The 16,685-nt window shown below is 33.8% G+C and overlaps 3 protein-coding genes across 3 annotated transcripts; 1 reads left to right on the forward strand and 2 right to left on the reverse strand.

Annotated features, from left to right (window-relative positions):
• Positions 1-2,529: 2,529 nt before the first annotated feature.
• LOC131946044 (uncharacterized) lies at positions 2,530-4,648 on the reverse strand. The gene is made up of 3 exons (XM_059306678.1): positions 4,528-4,648; positions 4,295-4,337; positions 2,530-3,535 (listed from the first exon to the last, which is right to left on the reverse strand). The coding sequence occupies exons 1-3, from the start codon at positions 4,561-4,563 to the stop codon at positions 3,147-3,149; spliced, it is 468 nt and encodes a 155-aa protein (XP_059162661.1). The 5' UTR covers positions 4,564-4,648; the 3' UTR covers positions 2,530-3,146.
• Positions 4,649-4,745: 97 nt separating this feature from the next.
• LOC131946086 (uncharacterized) lies at positions 4,746-6,550 on the reverse strand. Its single transcript, XM_059306727.1, has 4 exons — positions 6,421-6,550; positions 6,173-6,296; positions 5,408-5,467; positions 4,746-5,248 (listed from the first exon to the last, which is right to left on the reverse strand). The coding sequence occupies exons 1-4, from the start codon at positions 6,529-6,531 to the stop codon at positions 4,746-4,748; spliced, it is 798 nt and encodes a 265-aa protein (XP_059162710.1). The 5' UTR covers positions 6,532-6,550.
• A 6,238-nt stretch (positions 6,551-12,788) lies between these two features.
• On the forward strand, positions 12,789-15,175 carry LOC131946053 (uncharacterized). The gene is made up of 3 exons (XM_059306687.1): positions 12,789-13,153; positions 13,746-13,800; positions 14,784-15,175. The coding sequence occupies exons 1-3, from the start codon at positions 12,803-12,805 to the stop codon at positions 15,173-15,175; spliced, it is 798 nt and encodes a 265-aa protein (XP_059162670.1). The 5' UTR covers positions 12,789-12,802.
• The last annotated feature ends 1,510 nt before the right edge of the window (positions 15,176-16,685 follow it).

The raw sequence follows: 16,685 nt of genomic DNA on the forward strand, positions 1-16,685 counted from the left end.
AAATAGAGTAAAAGTTATATTTTATATCTGCAGTGTAAATTTTATAGAAATAACACATTGTTGTCTTGTTATCTTACTGATTATTTATAGTGGAACAGCCAGCGCTGTATTAAAATAGAATAGACAGTCGTCAGGCGGCAGACTGAAGACACAAGGCTGAAGACACAAGGCTGAAGACACAAGGCTGAAGACACAAGGCTGAAGACACAAGGCTGAAGACACGAGGCTGAAGACAAGTCTGAAGACACAAGGCTGAAGACACAAGGCTGAAGACACAAGGCTGAAGACACAAGGCTGAAGACACAAGGCTGAAGACACAAGGCTGAAGACACAAGGCTGAAGACACAAGGCTGAAGACACAAGGCTGAAGACACAAGACACAAGGCTGAAGACACAAGACTGAAGACACAAGGCTGAAGACACAAGGCTGAAGACACAAGGCTGAAGACACAAGGCTGAAGACACAAGGCTGAAGACACAAGGCTGAAGACACGAGGCTGAAGACAAGTCTGAAGACACAAGGCTGAAGACACGAGGCTGAAGACACAAGGCTGAAGACACAAGGCTGAAGACACAAGGCTGAAGACACAAGGCTGAAGACACAAGGCTGAAGACACAAGGCTGAAGACACAAGACACAAGGCTGAAGACACAAGACTGAAGACACAAGGCTGAAGACACAAGGCTGAAGACACAAGGCTGAAGACACAAGGCTGAAGACACAAGGCTGAAGACACAAGGCTGAAGACACAAGGCTGAAGACACAAGGCTGAAGACACAAGGCTGAAGACACAAGGCTGAAGACACAAGGCTGAAGACACAAGGCTGAAGACACAAGGCTGAAGACACAAGGCTGAAGACACAAGGCTGAAGACACAAGGCTGAAGACACAAGGCTGAAGACACAAGGCTGAAGACACAAGGCTGAAGACACAAGGCTGAAGACACAAGACTGAAGACACAAGGCTGAAGACACAAGACACAAGGCTGAAGACACAAGGCTGAAGACACAAGGCTGAAGACACAAGGCTGAAGACACAAGGCTAAACACAAGACACAAGGCTGAAGACACAAGGCTGAAGACACAAGGCTGAAGACACAAGGCTGAAGACACAAGACTGAAGACACAAGGCTGAAGACACAAGGCTGAAGACACAAGGCTGAAGACACAAGGCTGAAGACACAAGGCTGAAGACACAAGGCTGAAGACACAAGACTGAAGACACAAGACTGAAGACACAAGACACAAGGCTGAAGACACAAGGCTGAAGACACAAGGCTGAAGACACAAGGCTGAAGACACAAGACTGAAGACACAAGACTGAAGACACAAGGCTGAAGACACAAGGCTGAAGACACAAGGCTGAAGACACAAGGCTGAAGACACAAGGCTGAAGACACAAGACTGAAGACACAAGACTGAAGACACAAGACACAAGGCTGAAGACACAAGGCTGAAGACACAAGGCTGAAGACACAAGGCTGAAGACACAAGGCTGAAGACACAAGACACAAGGCTGAAGACACAAGGCTGAAGACACAAGGCTGAAGACACAAGGCTGAAGACACAAGACTGAAGACACAAGGCTGAAGATACAAGGCTGAAGACACAAGGCTGAAGACACAAGGCTGAAGACACAAGGCTGAAGACACAAGGCTGAAGACACAAGGCTGAAGACACAAGACTGAAGACACAAGACTGAAGACACAAGACACAAGGCTGAAGACACAAGGCTGAAGACACAAGGCTGAAGACACAAGGCTGAAGACACAAGGCTGAAGACACAAGACTGAAGACACAAGGCTGAAGACACAAGGCTGAAGACACAAGACTGAAGACACAAGGCTAAAGACACAAGGCTGAAGACACAAGGCTGAAGACACAAGGCTGAAGACACAAGACTGAAGACACAAGACTGAAGACACAAGGCTGAAGACACAAGACACAAGGCTGAAGACACAAGACTGAAGACACAAGGCTGAAGACACAAGGCTGAAGACACAAGGCTGAAGACACAAGGCTGAAGATACAAGGCTGAAGACACAAGGCTGAAGACACAAGGCTGAAGACACAAGGCTGAAGACACAAGACTGAAGACACAAGGCTGAAGAAATAAGGCTGAAGTAAACATTAAAATCTTCGACGACAGACGTTCCACAAACGTGCAACCGTCTAATTGTCTAACGAGGCTAGGGGGGTAACGATGAATGCTCAATAAATGGAAGTCGCTTCATCAACAGCAACCTTCATTGTTATGATTGATTTTTTTGGCTGTATATCTCTCATAAGATTAGGAACTCTTATCTATGGTTGCATCATGCCATTATATATTTATAGGCAATTGTAAACATACATATACACAACAATGCTTTAAAAATAATTATTGATTGTAAAATGTTACTTTTAAAATATCTAAACGTAATGATATAAAACAAATTTATACTAAGTGAATAGGGTATTTTTAATTATAAATTAGCCACTGAATTGTAAATATATTTGCATAAATAAGAATAATAACAACCTTACATGAAAGGCGACACAGTTGGAACTACAAGTAAATGAATTTACATGACAATAAATGAATTCTTCGAAATATAATACATTTAGGAAATGTTATGATAAAACAGTGTTATAGGTACACGCTTTTAATAAACGTTATACATTGTATGCTAATTTCGTGAAACTCAAGCAAACTCACATTGCTTGAGGAGGACATTAACAAAAATATTTGAAACCAAAAGAAGTGACACAGTTTATAACGGAGTGCAGCAGTTACCATTGCGTTGAAAAGTAACATCGTCATTCATACAGCACTCCAGCATTAGGCTCATTAGCTCTGTCTTAACCGAAAGTTTGAATTGTTGACACCATACATATGCGTGCAAGTAGACACCACTCAATACACAAAGCGAAATGGTGTGCTTAGAGTTCTCTCACAATTGAGCTAAGCAAGCTTCAGAATTAAAACCCATGCGTGAAATTAACGGGCTAATTTCACGGGGGATATTCAAAACATTACTTCAACAAACGACAAATTGATGAAAGGAAGTTAAAATCAAGTGATCCAATGCTGCGCGTCTCCAAGCTCATCAAGACAAAAAGCGGCTTATGTACCCCAGAGCAATGAAAGGAATTAGCATATTTGTTTTATTGACGTAAACAAGAAAAATATGTACATTCACATTCAAAAGAGTCGGTCACCGCCCACAAAGTATCTCCTTTATACATGCAAACTACAAACGTGTTAGAAGCTTCCGCACCTTTATGAGTTGTATAAACTTGCCCGACTTCCTGCTGCATAATAGTCGCAAGTGTTCGTTTCACTTCAACCTTCACAATCGAATTCATATTTTGTCTGATTGCTATAACCACCGTATAGGTGCCATCAGAAGGGACCTTAAAAACCCCACTGCTGGGGTTGAAGTGGTTTCCTACGTTACATTCTACTTGTGTGAAAGATATGATGTTGCTGTATTTCGTTCTGTATCCAAGTGAAGCAATACAACCCAAAAGAGTATTCTGGGTTTGCGGCATTGCTGTTTGAAAAAAAAAACGATGCGAGTTATTCAAAGATATTCCGTTTTACTTACTTCCTTACAGCAAGGTTAATTGTTTAAAAATTTTCTTTAAAGATATATAACAACATAAACATTCAAACTATTTAAACAATCTGCCTTTTACTCACCTTTTTTAGCTTAACCCTTGTAAATAGCAATAGCCTTATAAATTGTCACCCATTTTATAAAATAGTATAAAAGCATTGTTTTAGTCAAAGTATAAACTTCATATTGCTATTAAACAAAATTTAACTTAACGAGGAGATTAGTTTTTAGTAGGATGTGTTTGTTCATAGCTACCGCCGCAGTATATTGTTGCTGCGTCATTAATCGCCTCTAATCGTCAGTTGTATGTCACATTTTAACATTTTCTTTAATTTAAGAACACCACGTGGCTAAAAGTTTAACACAATTCAAAATCAATGTACTTAGAACGCAAAACTGTTATATCACAATATGTAATATACATAGCTGTGTATTATGAAGTATAATGCATTGCAGATGATGGGTCTCTTCTTTAATATAAGTTAAGGTATACAATAGATAATTCAGCGAATCACGCTTTGCTTTATAGTTATTCAAATAGTAGTATACTATAAAATATTTTTAAAAAGACATTTATTTTCTCCTTTTTAGTGCATTATCACAAACATTTATTACTTTATCCAGGTGTTGGAAGAAGCAAACCAAAGTTGTAATCCACGCAAGATATTCACTGCGGGGAAAAAATGAACTTACCACTTTTACGAGTGCCCGGAGTCATTACAGGTCTAGCTGCATCCTAAAATCAATACAAAATAATCTTACTTATTTGTGTTTTTAGGAATCGCCAGCCAAAACATAAATATGTAATATTAAAAAAAAACATCTACTGTAAACCCACTCACAAGCAAAAGGAAAGCTATTTTTTTTAAATAAATATTCTATTTTTTATTATGTTTATGCGTAGTATAAAAAAAAGAAACAGTTACCGTTTTTTTACTTCTTGCCATGTTCTGATTGAACATTTGAGTCAATTTGTCGATGTGATACAACCTTCGTTGAAAAAGTTGACACGCAACGCCATACTAAAATGTAATACATGATGTTTTAATTATCAGACATTTTAAAATAATTTATTTAATGTGTTATATTTAAAAAAAATAAACACGTCTTTCCCATATATTTATTGTCATAATGCTTTAAAGCATTAACTTGCCTTAAAAAGCAATTTCTGAAATTGACTTTCAGTATGCACCGCTAGCTTATTCCCATCTCGCTGAAATGCAAAAATCAAACCAGAATGTTTTTTTATCTCTTCTATAATACGCACAGTCTTATCTGTCTGAACTTGCATCTCTTTGTTTATTTTGTCTGAGTTGGTTTTACATTCTTGAACATCTTGTGACAACTTTTCAACTGTTTTGTTTAAGTTGTATTCTCTTTCTTTTAAACATTTGATTTCATTATCCATCGCTTTTATTGACTGGCTTTGTTCCTGCAGTTGTTTAGTAAGTTTTTCAATCTTTAGATTTTGTTCATTGGACACTTTTTTCATTTCCTCCTGAAGTCTTAGTGGGATCGTATGAGCCTCATCTGTACTAGAAGTCATCTTTCTCTTGGGGTCTTGGATCGTTTGTTTTGTGTCTTGATGAACTAACATATTTGCTTCCAATTGTTCAAGACGATTTATAATACTTGTTCCTGCTTTATCTGATAAGAAATAAATAACTCAAACAAGACAATCGGTTAGATAATGAAAAAAAAATCTATTTCAAGAGTAATAGAGGGCATAATTTCAAAACTTTTAGCTTTTTCTAACAAATAGTAAATTGTTCCTAAAATAAAAAAAAATAAAAAAACACAATATACCAGATCCTTTTGTTTTGACGCTTGCATTAAATTGAGCTGCAAGTAGCACAACATCTTTGTCTGTTTTTAAACATAAAATATAGCTGAGGTATTATCTCTCTTTCTCTCTCTCTCTCTCTTTATATATATATATATATATATATATATATATATATATATATATATATATATATATATATATATATATATATATATATATATATATTTAAATGTATTGTAAGTCATTTATTGCTCTTATGTTCATAAGGTATTGCTTCAGAATTAAATAAAGACCCATTGAAAATTATGATATACGACGATGATAATCAGCTCCTAATACAGTAGATGGGATAAAACGAAAACAAACTATTTATGATCCTATGTAGCTAGCCAATCTGATGTATTTGGTTCTAAAAAATTTTTAATTTTCTCCCTATAGCATCTTATAGTCAGGGTAAGACCTACAGCCCTGTAACAAATGTACAGATTTAGGTTTAGAAGCAAGTGTTCTACAGCTACAACATGCCCGAATTTACTTGAGACAATTATAATTCTTTTTTTCTGATCTTGTATTCGTTTATGCCGTTGTCTACAAATTAACAAGAGAATGACCAAGAGACTATAGGAGCAGTATGGCGCCTACATCCTATTTAATGAGTGATGCCCTACATTGTAGATTGGATGACGCTACTATAATTTATGTTTCATTCGAATCTAAAACGACTGGTGTAATACATTGAAACTGAGAATTAGTGAAAAGCGTGCACAATTATTTCAATAAATCACCAGAAAAACAGTCCGATTTCTGCAAAAGCGAATCGACAGCTATCTCCAGTAGACTAGAGATATTCATGTAGCTCTCAAGAGATGAGCCAGGGTTCTTCATCCACATCATAGTTCGTTCTTCCACCTAAATCATATAATTTAGTAAAACGAGAGATTAAAAATAAACGAAAATAGTAAAATAGTAAATTAATACCTCGAACAATGTACAGCGACTAAAATAGTGTTATACAAATGTATGTTAGCATTACCATTTTAACGTGTTGGTCTATTTTTTCACAGAGAGCTGTCTTTTCTGCGAGTAGAGTTTCTAGTCGCTGTTGAATGAACTGAACTCTTTTTTTTTCACTTGAACTTGCCATTGTATTTACTGTTGATACTAAATCTGACGTAAAAAAAATAATTTTTTAAAGGAAAAGAAAAGATATTGAAATATACACACATCACCAAAAAAATTACAAATGAAAAAAAATTTCAATAAAAAGAAAAATAATGTTACATTGGTTTAATCTTGTATGATTGTATGACTAAAAATAAAAGCCTGTGCTTTTAATAATGAAAAAAAATGAGCATAATTATGTCGTACATTGTATTGTAGTACGTACACCTATCAATGAATTCCTTAAGAAAGGGAATATATTTTCCATAACTGAGCGCCCAGGCTTAAAAAAAAAATAAGACGTTTTGTAATGCACATAGCTTGAGTGTTTAAGTACAGAGTCATTAAATGACTTTACAACTCTTTAAACGATATTTACCCTTCACTTTTTCACACATAGTTAGAACAAGTCAAACCCCACTACTTAAATGACGTCACCCAGCGTTTGAAATAAGACGTCATTTCGCAATTTTCTTTATAAACCATTTATTTTTTTTTAAATGTAGAAAAATCAAAACTCGATATATTAACATTGTTCATATTAAACTAAATGTATACATGTATACGATGTAATATGAAACAATTTCTTTTAGGTCGGAGAGAACGGGAACAACAATAGTAACCGAAAACTTTTTTCACATTGATATTTTTATTTTTTTATAAACATAATACAAATTTTATTTTTAAAAAAGCAAGTGGTAAAGACATAGTAGTAACACAGCATTAAAAATTTGGAATGACGAACTAGTATTACATAGTTATTATAACAATGAGATAGAATGAGAACATAATAGATGAATGAGAAATGTTTCAATAAATCATTTTAGGACGCCATGAAATGATTTGTTGTATTTTTAGTTAAGTCTTGAATCTGTTTTTCCATCACCTATCTGATATTGTAAGATCCATGGGGAGAACACATTCCTGGTTCTTCTGGCTACGTCACCTATCGTTTCGGTACTCATATTACTCATATTACTGATATGTGTGTACATATTAAAATAAATAATAGTGTAGTAACGTTGCAGCAGGTCAATCTAACAGAATGCTTACTTTCAGAAGCTCTGGTTGTTATTTATTGAAAATAATGATTCTAACACTGAACTATAATATAAGCATTAGATCTATATATTGTGTCACTAATATCGTTTTTACTAATGCATTTTAACAACATTGTAATTGTTTAACTAACCTTATCTTGCTGAACAACACCAGATCTAGGTTCATTGAAGGGCGAGCTTCTAAGAATGATAATCGGGAATTTCCGATATTTGAATGTTACCGAGTTGTTTCATTTTCAATTTGTTGTTCGCACACGGAAAACAAAAATTACTTAATTACCCCACCTTTAACTAATAGATATTTAACAGGGCAGCTACATGATGTGTATGTCTTTAACAGGTTTATTTTCTTTCATGTAAAGTTGCTCGTAGGACTTTATAAAAAGTGTTTTACTTTTCCATCTGGATAGCTTAGGCTAATATAATATGTATAGGAGATAAAAAAAAACTGATCGCATTAATATTCTCACCAGTGAGAAACATAACAAGCAAATAGAACACTTTAAATTTTAATTCAGATTTTCATTATAATAGAGCAACATTTCCAATGTTTTAAAATTGAATTTAGGGACACAATTATTTGATTAAAAGTAGATAATTGAAATGTTAACTTAGTCTAACCTAATCAGCGCAGAACATCACTCAGAAAACGATGACAACAAAATCAACAAGATACATACTTGATCAGTGAACTTAAATAAATTAAAACATTAAGTTAAAGGGTTTTTTTGTTGGTCTGTACGTATTTATTTTAAACATGTGTATCTGTTTCTGGATTATTGTACAAAGCACAATGGGAAAACCCCATTTCAAAATGGTTTGTGCTGTTTTTTAATTTTAATCCCCACTTAGTACGTTGACTTTAACTAGCTTAACCTCCAGGGCGTGTAGCGAGACAATGACGGGTACCAACCAACATCTGGTGCCCTAAACGAATATGACATGGTTAACACTTGTTTTAATTAGCCTTCGACCAATATAATAACCTTCCCTTTCTGTTATTCGATCTTCTCCATGTTACTTGGGTTAGAAATATTTTCAAACTTCATTCATAACATATTAAACATAACATAGAAATAAACACGTCGTTTTGTCGTACCGCCGATTGTTTAATTAAAACAAGTGTTAACCATGTCATACTCGTTGGCGTACAACATGTGTTTTTTAATTGGCTGCGCTCTTATGTCGGCGCTCTTTTGTCAGCTCTCTTATGTCGGCGCTCTTTTGTCGTGCGCTCTTTTGACGAGTCACCGTAAGTATGACTTACACGGGTCACTGTTGAAAAGGATATAGGTATTTATATCTTCATTCATATAGACATTTGTGTATATGGTTGGGGGGGGGGGGTGGTCCGTGTGTATGTGAGTGATCGATCAACTGGTGTTTACAAATTTAAACACATACAATAATACAGCAGGAGACATACTATTTTCGTTTTGCTTATTAAAAACCATGCTATATTTTAAAAAATAGCAACATCCAGTGTAAGTCAACAAGACCATCTGAATATACAGTGTTTCCTATATTATAAAACACGTGAAATTGTTCACAAGGTACATGTGATGAGCCACCGAGTACTTGTATTTGCTGGCTAATTTTCTTTTTTTTTCAGCTTGACGTCATCCACCTAGGAGAAACCTTAGATGAGAGGTTTCGTCACAATACCATGAAATCAATTCGACTACTTGAAATCTCTGAAACTTAACTACTCAAAACATCATCATCCACCCTACACAATCAATTCAATGCCAACAACTTCACGATTATTTAACTCTTGTGAAATATACACTCATCACCTGCTTAATTTCGCCCATTTCAACTACTCGACTACGCAAGGCTAGGCTAGGCTAGGCTAGGCTAAGCTAGGCTAAGCTAAGCTAAGCTAAGCTAAGCTAAGCTAAGCTAAGCTAAGCTAAGCTAAGCTAAGCTAAGCTAAGCTAGGCTAAGCTAGGCTAGGCTAGGCTAGGCTAGGCTAGGCTAGGCTAGGCTAGGGTTTAGGCTAGGCTAGGCTAGGCTAGGCTAGGCTAGGCTAGGCTAGGCTAGGCTGGCTATTTAAAAATATGGTCATTTTAAATTTACAAATTGAACTTAAAATCCTTGTTTGTTATATCATATGTTTGCTAATTATTTTCTTGTTCTTTGTATATTACTGTAGTTTGTTAGGTTTTTGAAGAGTTGTCACGTAAACATTTCTTTAAATAGGAGACCTTGTTAAGTCATGCTCTCTCATTTATTGTATTACGATTTCATATAATTTACATTATCTAGCGTGAAATTATTGTTTAATTCCTTTTTTTTTGAGAATCTCATTTACATTGTAAATTCAATATTGTTATTTAATCGTTTTTCAAACAGATATTCGAAGTTCAATTGGTTCAAAAGTCAGAAACCAAGAGAATTGTTTGGAAACCATTAACGTTAAAAACAAAACTATCAGTACAGCCTGAATGAATGTGAAAAACAAGGACGTTCTATTGGCAAGTGTTTTACATGAGTCAAGTTGAACTAAAACTTACTTGACTTTTGTAATTTTGATAGGATGAAGTCAATTAAATTATTTCGAAAACATGAAAGCGGATTTCTAATTACCCTGTTACTTAAAAATCTTCTAAAATATTTCACCGACGTAAACACAATTAAATGAAGAGCAGCGATATTTGAATTAGTCATCATAAATAGCTGTCTATCCACTTGTTACACTACGTCATTTCTGTTAAATTTGGCACAAAAAGATGTTTTCCAAACATTGTTTGTTAATTTAGGGATTTTTTACCCCTAGGAAAAAACCTGTAAACTGTAACTTCTTTAACTTCTTTTTATATTTAAAATAGCATGTAGATTTACAGGATTTCCCAATGGTCTACCAAAATATTAAAATAATAAACATGCGTCACGACATGGACAAGGTTAAAGCCAATGTCATAGATGGTTGAACATATGTATCTGCAAGGTTTCAGGGGTAAATAAAGACAATGGTTAAATATTGATTCTTGTTTTTGACAAGTGGATTTCCTTTCTAATACCATAACACCCATCCTAATACGTGATGATGTAGGAACAAAATAGACGGCCATAACAGCCGTCTTTAATACGGGATGATGTTGAAACAAAATAGACGGCCATAACACCCGTCTTTAATACGGGATGTTGTAGGAACAAAATATACGGTCATAACATCCGTCTTTACAGATGTGTAATCGAACAGTGATGAAATAGTTTTTTTTAAAGCAATTTGGGGTAGCCCCTTTATGAGTAACACAACTGTCTAAAAATTGCCTCGTCCCATCGAGACGGCGAAAGTGTTTGTTTTTCTTCCGCTTTTCAGCAATTCACAAATTTAAAAAATGTATAAATAGGCTTAAAAGAGAAGTAGTCTAAGAAAATTTTTAAAAAATTATAATTGGAGCTTGTAGAAAATTTTGGTGATTAGAGTAGGTGCTGTATTAATCTCTAAATCTGGGGTAGAATTAAAGGGTGTTATTTCATACACGTACTACTCGTCCTGATTGCTTTGCTCGAGTAAGGAACAATTTATAGCTGAGTTAACTCAAGGGCATATCTCAGACTAGAGTGAGTAAACTGATTTCTAGAAAATCATTGTTGGTGATCTAGAATCTATATCATTAATTACGCCGTCCTTCTTTGTAAAAAAAAAGTATGAAAACATTAAGCTGTATCTTATTAGTAGTAAACTATAAAATACAGTGTTAAACTTATATTCAGAAGATAAATAAGAAAGTAATGATCTATTCTGGCTGAATATATAGACATAAAATACTATTATATTTTAAGTTGTAAACCATTGTATTGCTTGTGTGATATCTATAATGTGTCATCAATTTGTATCATCAAGTCCTTTAAGTCTGAGAAAATTCTTCCAGATGTCTAAGAGCAATCAGAGAAACAGCCATTTAAAGACATTGTTGGAACAGTTAGAGAACATACATTCTCAGCTACGGAATAGTATTACTGAATTTGTCCAACAGGTACGATTAATTTTTGGAACGTTTTTAAAAGTTTTCTAGACGTTTCTGTAAAGACTAAGCACCTCGCCATATTTTTGTACCGTAAACATTACCAAACTGATCTAGCCACACATACAATACGTCATATTTAGCTCGTTAGTGGTAGAACATAAACAGGGCTAGTTGTTTCCCTTGACGCTACATTTGTAACGGTATGTAGGTAATGGATTTTTGCTGATGTATATTTTGAAACCACTAACACTACAGGTTAAATAGAAATTTCAGTTACTAATGTATATCTATAAACCACTAACAATTCATGTTAAAATAAAATGTAAGTAACTAATGTATATTTTAAAGCCACAAACACTACAGATTAATAAGAAATGTAAGTAACTAATGTTTATTTTAAAACTACAAACACTACAGGTTGAAACCAAAACAATGCAATGGATGGATGCAACCTCTGAAACTGATATGACATTTAAAGATGTGGTTGCTATGGTAACTGCGGCGAATACTCTCCTTTTAGAGCATTTGGAGATCACTTATGGTAATTTGAAAACAATTTTTTTGGATTATATAGAGCGCTATCGATAAAAGAAGGTTGAAAACTAGAAAAATTAATGTTTAAAATTTTAATATGTATGTAATGTATTAAAAATATCACGTAGAAAACATTTGGGCTACACATTTATTTTATAAACTATTGAACAACCTATTGCAATGTTAATATATTATAATATACAAGCCTAAATTTTAAATATTAAAGTTAACAATTTTTGGTATTAATTTGAGAAAAAACAATGTGATTGTAGCTATTATTAAATAAGATTTTAAATTAGTTGTAATAGCATGTTCTAATTATAGACCAGTCAACCTTGACCTTGTACCCAGATAATCATTCAACAACATCAGTGGAAAAACCACCGTCAGGTGTAGGCCTACATGGTTCTACGGATATCTCCACAGGTGTGAAATGATTTTAAAACAGATAATATAAATAACACTGAAATATAAGTAAAACGCAAAAATTGTCCTTACATAAAATATAACTATCTTGCTTTACTAATTTATAGCTTTTTAAAAAAAAATTTTATTCAAATATAAATAAATCTAATAGTTTAAAAGTTACAATGATATTATGAGCCGAATAGTTTTTTTTAAAAAATTCGTTTTCAACATTATGTTTGTATTCTATGTAGAAACTAGATTGAAACGTTTGGAGATGGCCCTAGAAAGCACAAAACAAAAGACTGAAGATAGCTTACAGGAACTAAAACAATGGAGAGACAACTTTGTTAAAGAACAAGATAACAATGCAGATGAGCTGAACACACAAATTGAAAGTTTGAAAGAAAGTAATTCAAACAAGCCATTAGATGAACTGTGTCTAGATATTGAAGAAATTGAAATCATCTGCCACAGTATCAGTAAAGAGATGCAAGTTCACAGCGATAAAACTAGCAGCTTAAAGCAAGAAATAAAAAATCATTATGATTGGATCTCTAATTTACACGAGGAGGCTAAGAAAAATACGTCCATTACAAGTAAAAAAATTGAAGATTTATTTTTAAAGGTAATTGATAAGTTATATTTTCTTGTTGCAACTATTGATTTCCAGTCTATTAAAGCACGTCTTTGCATAATGCTAAAACATTTATTAAAATACCTATTGTGACACCAGTCTAAAAGAGGAAGACAAAGTAGAAACAACAGGTACACAACATTCATCCATTTAATATAAAAATCAAGTGTATACAAAATTAATCCATTTATTCAATCAGATAAGGGGGTATACAAAATTAATCCATTTATTCTAAAAAGATCAAGAGTTACGCAACATTAATCATTTTACAATAATTTTAGCTAAAACATTTTATAGGTTACAAAGCTATATATAAAACTATAATGCTCGGTAAAAACATGTAATCCCCATTTCAGATAGAAATATTAGGGGAGATAATAATAAAAACAAAACGTTTTATATTTTGTTCAAGTGAAACAAAGTTGTCTTTCTACATAAACAAATACAAAGGGATTAGTCCACTCTATATTATTTGAAAGAGAATTTAACCAGGTTGACATTTGATGTTGACATGTAGATCATTGCTATTATCCGCATTTAGTGTTTCTATACATTAATTATTATTTTATTTTATTTATTTTAGTTTGAAACTATAGATAACGTCGTTTGGAAATTGTCGAATAAGGTGAATACAATGGGTAAGTTTTTATTTATACTCCTTAAAAGATACGAAGTAGGTAGACTATTCTATGTTTTATTTAAGTTTTCACTGACGGACTGTTTTCAAATCAAGGTTGCTTAAACTATTACAATTTAACATTAGAATAAACCATCCAAATATCTGGTGGTGATGTGGGGGGGGGGGGGGGGGATAGTGTTGTACTAGCTGTTTTAACCATACCACTTGGGTAAATTATGGTGAAAGGGCGGTGGTGGTGGAGGTGTGTGTGGGGTGGTGGTGGTTCTGTACATGCTGTTCTACCATACCAATTAGGAAAATTATGTGGGGGGAGGGGGGGGGCTGATGGCATGATAGGTGGTTGCAGCTAAGATCTGATGTTATAAGTGACGTCACATCATCTGAACTCGTGAAGCCGAGGGTCAAGTACACGCCCAGTGCAGGATTTGAAAATCTAGGAGCACTAAAAATGTGGGTTGTCTCAACTAAAATAATCGACGTAACTTGAACAAAGAAAAATGAATCGTGTTTATATTAATTACATTAAAGGTACCGTTTAAGCATGACGTACCTTGGTAAACGTTACGTATCATTGTGATCGTGATATATACAAACTTTACCACGGGTCCGAACTCACGACTTATGGGTTAGCTGTCGTATGCTATACCATTCAACCACGCCGTCATGTATATATATATATATATATATATATATATATATATATATATATATATATATATATATATATATATATATATATATATATATATATATATATATATATATATATATATATATATATATATATATATATATATATATATATATATATATATATATATATATATATATATATATATATATATATATATATATATATATATATATATATATATATGTACATTGACTTGTATTAAATCGTTATACGGTAGTATCAAGTATTTAATTCAATTATTAATTACAAATTTTAATTAAACTAATAAGATACTCTCTACTGAACAGAGACTTGTCTACACAGGAGGTACGTCTGTTACATGGAACTTGACGTCACGACGCCATTCAATGACGGATCCATCTGTTCCACATTCCGTTACGTAAGGGAATCCAACGGTCGAAACTTTGATCAAACAACAGGCAAATTTGTATCACCACATGATGGGCTATACCTGGTCTGTGTGGATCTACATGAAAGCGAAAATAAACCGATTAGGATGGATGTGTTTGTTGCGAAACAGTGTCGGTCACGCATTGGGATAAACATCGGCTACACTAGAGCTACAGCTTGTGTGGTGGTGGACATGTGTACTGATGAGGATCTTTACTTTAAGTTGTTCTCACCAGTAGAAGACGCCAACCTCACGCCCTACAGCAACATTACCATCGTCAGTTTGTAGAAACACATATCATAACTTGGTGAAAGACGCCAACCTAAGGTCATACAGCAACTAATACACATCATAACTTGGTGAATGTAGACATTATATTTTAAACATGCTACAGCAACATCACCCTTGTCAGTTTGTAGAAACACACATCATAACTTGGTGAATGTAGACATTATATTTTAAACATGCTACAGCAACATCACCCTTGTCAGTTTGTAGAAACACACATCATAACTTGGTGAATGTAGACATTATATTTTAAACATGCTACAGCAACATCACCCTTGTCAGTTTGTAGAAACACACATCATAACTTGGTGAATGTAGACATTATATTTTAAACATGCTACAGCAACATCACCCTTGTCAGTTTGTAGAAACACACATCATAACTTGGTGAATGTAGACATTATATTTTAAACATGCTAAAGCAACATCGCCATTGTCAGTTTGTAGAAACACAAAACATAACTTGGTGAATGTAGACATTATATTTTAAACACGCTACATCACGTAACATCACCATAGTCAGTTTACATAAACACACATCATACCATGGTGAATTGTTAGTTATATTATGTAGACATGACATTTTAAACACGCTACAGTAACAACGCCATCGTCAGTGAAAAAACAAACCATAACTTGGTGAATGGTTAGTTATATGTATACATAACATTTCAAACCTCCCGGAGCACGTCTACTGTCGTCCTTGTGGAAGACAAAATATACACAGTAAATACTTTTACCATTGTTGGTCCTAACCCCTTTATCTTTCATTTTTCAGTGCCCCTCACTACCGTTAGTCTCAAGAGCCCCTCTCCCCTCTCCAACGTATGTTCCAGCGTTACTTTTAAAATTGTAAATCATTTCAATTGATTATTAAAAGTCATAGCCTAATCATGTGTGTGTGTAAAATATAGTTCCTTATGTTGTAAGAAACACTATAACGTCTATAAGACTATATGGGTAGCTTTATGTGCGAGCTATTTAGGGCTCTCAAACATGTGGTGTCGTTATGTTAGGATCAGCTGCCTGATGATGGCTAGCAGCAACAACACGTCTGCTCAAAGATGTAAACACATAGCTTTGCAGTGGGTTATTTTATAGCCTAATGATTTTCTGAATATTTATTAAAAATATGTCAAATATAATATTTTATTATAATGCTTGCTATGTCATTAAACTGAATACGATTTTGAAATAGTTTTTTTGCTTGTCTTACTATATGCCTACTACATGTAACCTCTATTATAATCTGTAAATAAATTTAAATTACATCATGCCGTTTACATTAAAGCAATGTCATTAATAATCAACTTGTTAGCTAATTAAAAATGCTTTAATATTTTAAAGCGTTTAAGATTTCAATTAAAAATTGTGACATTTTTGCGACAGGGAACGAAACCAAGAATATGACAAATGCTAACTTTGTTAATGCTCGTATGGTTCAACTAAAACTTAGGACTAACTGTAAATAGGATTTTAAAATAATTAATTAACATTTACTATGCATTAA

This window comes from Physella acuta, unplaced genomic scaffold, assembly GCF_028476545.2.
Source record: "Physella acuta isolate Inbredline_101_S28 unplaced genomic scaffold, ASM2847654v3 ptg000544l, whole genome shotgun sequence".
Taxonomy (NCBI): Eukaryota; Metazoa; Mollusca; class Gastropoda; family Physidae; genus Physella; species Physella acuta.

Coding starts and splice junctions, on each gene's coding strand:
- LOC131946044 (XM_059306678.1), bottom strand. CDS start 4,563: ATGTTCAATCAGAACATGGCAAGAAGTAAAAAAACG. Junction 4,338..4,527: donor TGGCAAGAAGTAAAAAAACG/GTAACTGTTTCT, acceptor TATTGATTTTAG/GATGCAGCTAGACCTGTAAT. Junction 3,536..4,294: donor TCCGGGCACTCGTAAAAGTG/GTAAGTTCATTT, acceptor TTTTTCAAACAG/CAATGCCGCAAACCCAGAAT.
- LOC131946086 (XM_059306727.1), bottom strand. CDS start 6,531: ATGGCAAGTTCAAGTGAAAAAAAAAGAGTTCAGTTCATTCAACAGCGA. Junction 6,297..6,420: donor TAGACCAACACGTTAAAATG/GTAATGCTAACA, acceptor TATATGATTTAG/GTGGAAGAACGAACTATGAT. Junction 5,468..6,172: donor GAAATCGGACTGTTTTTCTG/GTGATTTATTGA, acceptor GTTTAAAAACAG/ACAAAGATGTTGTGCTACTT.
- LOC131946053 (XM_059306687.1), top strand. CDS start 12,803: ATGGCCCTAGAAAGCACAAAACAAAAGACTGAAGATAGCTTACAGGAA. Junction 13,154..13,745: donor TTGAAGATTTATTTTTAAAG/GTAATTGATAAG, acceptor TATTTATTTTAG/TTTGAAACTATAGATAACGT. Junction 13,801..14,783: donor GAATAAGGTGAATACAATGG/GTAAGTTTTTAT, acceptor TCTACTGAACAG/AGACTTGTCTACACAGGAGG.